Source organism: Mus pahari, chromosome 13, assembly GCF_900095145.1.
Source record: "Mus pahari chromosome 13, PAHARI_EIJ_v1.1, whole genome shotgun sequence".
NCBI classification, from domain to species: Eukaryota; Metazoa; Chordata; class Mammalia; order Rodentia; family Muridae; genus Mus; species Mus pahari.
The window spans coordinates 25,310,902-25,316,653 of NC_034602.1; the positions used below are offsets into that span (position 1 = coordinate 25,310,902).

The following is a 5,752-nucleotide window of genomic DNA, read 5'->3' on the forward strand; positions in this document are numbered from 1 at the left end:
GGTAAAATGTCCGGGCTGCTGTGGAACCCTTGTTAACTTTCTTCTTATGCTTGGGTTCATGAGGATAAATACCTTTCAGGATGCACAGCCGCCTGGAAGATAAGCCATCTATTAAATCATCAAAGGGGCAAGGCCATAGCTCGGTCTAGAACTCACGAGGGACCAAGAAGCATGGGATTCTGTGCTTGGAGATCTTTCAAGTGGGTTTGTCTGATGATCACAAGTCCAAAACATACAGTGCAAGTAAAAAGGACATTGACAAAGCAATCAGCAAGGACCATACTGAGAAGCCAACATTTCAGACATATAATATAAAGGATAAAGGGCTGAGCGTTTAAGAAGAGGGACAGCCAGGCACAGTGGAGCATAATTGTTCTCCTGGCACTCAGGAGGCTGAGGCAGGAGGAGCGCAGTTTAAGGCCAGTCTGAACTATGGGAGTTTTTCATAACAGAAAAAAACAGGCTTGTGAATATAGCTTAGTGGCAGAGTGTTTGAGTAGCACTATGTGAGGCCCTTGATTCAATGTCCACCCTGCAAAAAACAAAAAGAACCAAGCAAACAAGAAATTCTCTTCAAAACAAAAATCTCTAACCAACACACACACACACACACACACACACACACACACACACACACACACCCCAACTGCAGAGGTCAGGATATTAGCCTAATGGAAGGACCCACTGACTGCAGAGACATCTAGATCTGACTCTACAAGACAGAGCTGGAGGATTCAGGTCTTCTGTCAAAGGGGTAGTAAAAGCCCAACCCAAAGAACCAGTCCTCTGGCTCCTCCCCAGGCCACAGGGCGGAGCACAGCTCCCAGCAAGTCGGTGAAGGGCCCACAGCAGCTCAGGGAGGCTGGGAGGTGGCTGAGCTTCCACTGTGCGTTCATTTCAGTACCCAGGCTCCCAGGGACCCCCGATTTTGCTCCTCTCCAACCTCACCTGAAGTCAGGCAGGCTCAGCTGCAGCTTCTTCCTGGCCTTGTTTCGGGTGATATAATTGGTGGCAGAGCCTCGTTCATACTTAGGGAAGAAAAAACAAACAATTCTCCATTAGTAATGACTGCAGTGAGAGACATCCAACTGAGGGAAAAGTGAATTCTAGAGACAGCTAAGGTTCTGGGCAGGTGGCAGAGGTATTTCCAGGATGGAGATTGCTGTAGGGAGTGAGATGACCTGACCAAAGGGGCTTGGCACTGTCCTTGTAGCTGCCAACAGAGAAGCGCATCTGCTCCATGCTCATCTTCAAGTACTTAGCACCAGCTCTACACCCTGTCTAGCACAGTTATTCCACAATTGATCTCACTCAATCCCCACAGGCTTGTGGGGTAAGTGCCATCAGAATACCCACTTCACAGCAAAGGAACAGCCCATTCAAGTCACACAGCTTCAAAGCTGGGGTTGGAGACACTGACTGCTCTTCCGGAGGACCTGAGTTCAAATCTCAGCACCCACATAGCCGCTCACAATTGTTTTAAACTCCAAGATCTGACAGTCTCACAGAGACATACATGACAAACACCAATGCACTTTAAAAAAAAAAAAAAAAAACCAAATGCAAAAAAAAAAAAAAAAAAAAAAAAAGCTAGGGTTGGGTCTCTAAAGCCAGGCCTGAGTCCAGAGCCTGGATGTCTAACTAATCCTGTATCTTATTTGTCCCTTTATAATCCCCTCACCACTAGACTTTTTATATGGACCCCACAAGCAACCACTCACACTTTCCTTCCATCAGCCCCATTGAATGTTAGTACTACAGATTTACTAAAGATCTGCATAGACTATGTTCCTTTGAGTTTTAGACTGCAAGGCACTGTAAAATCTAAGCTATCTCCTGGCCATTTCCCCCTCCCTCAGGGGTAATATCACTCTAATTGAAAATGTTTGCCCTAAGCCCCCCACCCCCACCCCCAAGTCCCCTTCATTCACCAGACAGTAACTATGTTCAAAGCTTTAAGCTAGATCTTATGAGGGTGAGGAAGACAATGGGCCTGGTTTCTAACTTGCTTCCAAGAAGCAAGCTGTCTTGTTCAATCATCCTGGTATCTGTGGTGTTAAGATGGTGCTTCTCATTTATATCACCATCCCGTTTCAAAGAGCCTGAAACAATAGCCACTCACGTTCACCCCAGATAAGATCTTTCTCTGTAGTGAGAACAGGAGCCTCTATACCCAGGTCCAGCTCTAAGAGTCAAAGTCCCCTGAACTACCTATGTAGTCCCCCAGCCCCCACAGCCACGAAACACTATTCAGCCTTTCCTGTAGCCATCCACTGTCTACTGGGAGCAGGCCCACGCTAAGTCTTGGCATAGTCAAGGATGAGCTTCCCAGTTTTCATTATAAATGTTTACTACTGAGGCCAGTGAGAGGGCTCATCAGGTAAAAGCTTGTCACTAGTCCTTTGATCCCAAAACATAGAGTGCAAGGAGAGAATTGACTCCTGCAAACTGTCCTCTGACCTCCACATGTGCACTGTAGTTCTTTGGGACACGGACACACACACACACACACACACACTAAATAAATAAATAAATAAATAAATAAATAAATAAATGTGAAAAAGAAAAGTATTTCTCACTGAGCTAGGCATGGTGGTAAACACCTATAATTCCAATACTCAGGAAGTAGCAACAGGAGGCTTATGAGTTCCAGGCCAGCCTGTGGTGGTAACAGTGAGACCCCCATCCCACCACTAACCCCACTACAGACTACTGATACTGCCCTTGGTTACTCCCCAAGGAGGAACTACATCCCTAAGTCCCTACTGCTGCGATCACCATGCAGGAATCAGAGGCCACTGAGGAGACTGACCTGCAAGTCTCCTCCCCGAGGCCCAGCTTTCATGCATGGTACTAAGAGGAAAACAACTGCAGTCCTACCCAGCTGTGATGTCTACAAACCACAGCAGCAGTCGGCACAGTAAAGGAAAAGGGGCACAAGAGGTGTGAACACCAGGGTAGTAACCAACAGGGTTTTTTCTTTTCTTTTCTTTCCCCCTTTTTTTTTGGTTTTCGAGACAGGGTTTCTCTGTGTAGCCTTGGCTGTCCTGGAACTCACTTTGTAGACCAGGCTGGCCTCAAACTAAGAACTTGCCTCTGCCTCCCAAGTGCTGGGATAAAAGGCGTGCGCCACCACGCCCGGCTATAAAAATCATTTTTGAAGGAGAGCAAGTGAGAATATATGGAAAGGTTTGGAGGGGGGGGGATCGTGCAATTATAGTCTCAAAAAGTAATTAAAGGGGCTGGAGAGATGGCTCAGTGGCTAAGAGAACTAGTTGCTCTTCCAGAGGTTCAGAGTTCAATTCCCAGCAACCACATGGTGGCTCACAACCATCTATAATGAGATCTGGTGCCCTATTCTGGCATGCGGGTGTACATGCAGATAGAGCACTCATATACATAAAAATAAATAAATAATTTTTAAAAGTAATTAAGAACAACAAAGCAGATTGGTACCAGCAACTTGCAAGTCAAAGAAAGACTTGAGCCCATCTCATCTTCTTCATTCCCACCCCAAAGTCCCTTCATACCCGCAGTCTCCTTACAGAAGCAGGAATAACTCAGATCAAGTCACTTTCTTCAGTTGTCTTCTCCACTCAGAATAAGTTCCAGCCTCACATGATACGGCCCCAACCTCACCTAGGCTGCACCTTACTTATTTACGTCTCACAGCCATGCTGCTGGCTGGCTTTCCAAAAATCCTGCACACTGCCCGCCTCTCCTTCCTACTGGCCATGGAATTCGCTTCCACAGCAGTTTTCTCTGCTAGGCACTTCTGAAGGAGAAAAGAAAAACAACAAGCTTTCACATTAATTATGGTTAAGAAGCTTAAACTTGGGAAACAAGCTTGCATAGGAAGAAGAAGCGCTGTCTCTGATCAGAGGCAGCAGAGCTAAAACTGTACTGACTTCTGCTTTTAACCTGCTCACCCCTTTCCCTTTTCTGAAGGGAAAAAGAAGGTATGCACATGCTTTTCTGCCTTGAGAAGTGACCACCACCAATATCACATGGATAGCATGTTCCATCTGCTGAAGACAGAACTATCATAACCAGAAACCTGCAAATCTCAGCTTCTATAACTCCTGTAAGGAGAAAAAGACCATCCTCAAATATAAGATTGTGACGCCTAACCCCATATAAGCCATCAAGCACTTCTGTTGGAGCCTGGGTTTCTTTAAGATACGGCTGGAAGCTACGGCTGCACGCTGATATTAGTCTCTCCTTTATCTGAGTGCTGAGAATTCGCTTTGGAGAAGGTTGGGGACCATCCACATGCCCCAGACTAAAGTGTCCTTTAAGTCCTGGTTTCCACTAAAATGCTACGTCAGAAGAGGACCTTCAAGACAACACTAATCGGATTAAGTGCCTGTTGTTAACTCTCCACTTCACTGCTCCTCGCTCCTTTCCTTTCTCTGGAACGCACTTAAAAACCCTTAGCCACTTCATCTGAAGCTGACACCGGGAAAGCGGGGCCACATCTGACTTCTCAAGTCCCAGGACCTAGGACCGGGCCTGGCTCAACTAAGAAAGTCCCAAGTCTTGATGATGAATTCTACGTCCGGCTGATCACTGATCACTCTTGGCGGCTCAGCCTGTCTCCACAGCTCCTTCCACAGAAAGCCCGCCTCAGTTCTTCCCGGCTTCCAGGGATCTACGTGCAGCAGGTTCACTCCGGCGGCCGTCTCACGACCTGTCGGTCCCCAGAGGCCAGGGAAGGTGACAAGCCCGAGCTCCCACCTCCGCTGGAACCCACTCACCTTCTTCTTCTCCAGGCCTCCCATAGCTCCACGTTGAGAAACTCTTTAAGGCAGCGCGGAACCGCAGAGCTACTTCCTCCCGCACGTGCCCTGCCTAGGGCCCTGAAGGACCCCGCGCCGCCAGCTGAGGCTGTCCAAAAATATGCCTGTGAAAATCCGGAGAAAGTTGTGCTTTTGGCGACCTCGTTATTTACAATCAAGTTCTCTAAATCTCGTTAATTGTGGTATAGTTCTTTCAGTCCTTTTCTTCATTGCTAAAATCTATATAGACAAGCTTTAAACCAACATGGAAATTTAGGCAGTTTTATAACCACCCGAGACACGGTTGTTTGAGCACGCGAGCCCCAGTGCATTTTGGGATACAGCAGGACTGGCGAGACAGCCCAGAGCCGGCTGGGATACAGGGAGCTCTGTAGTTTGGTCTCGAATTCAGAGATCCGCCTGCCTCTGCCTCCAGAGTGCTGGGATTAAAGGTTTGTGCCACCACGCCTGGCTGATGTTTTCTTTAAAAATCAAAACAAACAGACATGCTCACTAAACCTAAAGCTACTAGCTTTTGTAACGCTAGGCTAACTGGCCAGTGAGTTTAAGGGAGTTGAATTGTCTTGGCAACGGTTGCTAGGCGTTGTAAACCCTGCTGGCCAGATTTTGCCTTGTCGGCCTTAGATTCATCTGCACCTAGTTTGTTTGCTCAAGTTAGAATAAAATAGAGGAAAGGCCTACCTTTTACCTCACACGGAGAGAGGTCTGGGGAATGAGTTGAGACAGAAGGAACGGATCTCTATGAGTCCGAGGCTAACCGAATCTGCTTGTAAGTTCCAGGACAGTGGAGGGTATTAAGTGACGCACCGTCTCAGAAAAACAAAACAAAAATGAAAAGAAAAATAATGGAAGGCATAACATGATGGTGGTGCCTGTAATCCCAGCACACAGGAGTCTGAGGCTGGGAGAGCGCAAGTTTCAGGCCAGTCTGGGCTAGAGATAGTGTCTCGAAA

General features: G+C 47.1%; 1 protein-coding gene across 1 annotated transcript in view; it reads right to left on the reverse strand.

The window, feature by feature from the left end:
- The window catches only part of LOC115065230 (pescadillo homolog), a 6,884-nt gene extending 2,038 nt beyond the window's left edge, over positions 1 to 4,846 (reverse strand). The window contains exons 1-3 of the mRNA XM_029545336.1: positions 4,758 to 4,846; positions 949 to 1,028; positions 9 to 92 (exon numbers count right to left, since the gene is read on the reverse strand). Of these exons, the coding sequence (XP_029401196.1) occupies positions 9 to 92; positions 949 to 1,028; positions 4,758 to 4,781 (188 nt within the window). The 5' untranslated portion in view covers positions 4,782 to 4,846. The remainder of the gene's footprint in view (positions 1 to 8; positions 93 to 948; positions 1,029 to 4,757) is intronic.
- Between the last annotated feature and the right edge of the window lie 906 nt (positions 4,847 to 5,752).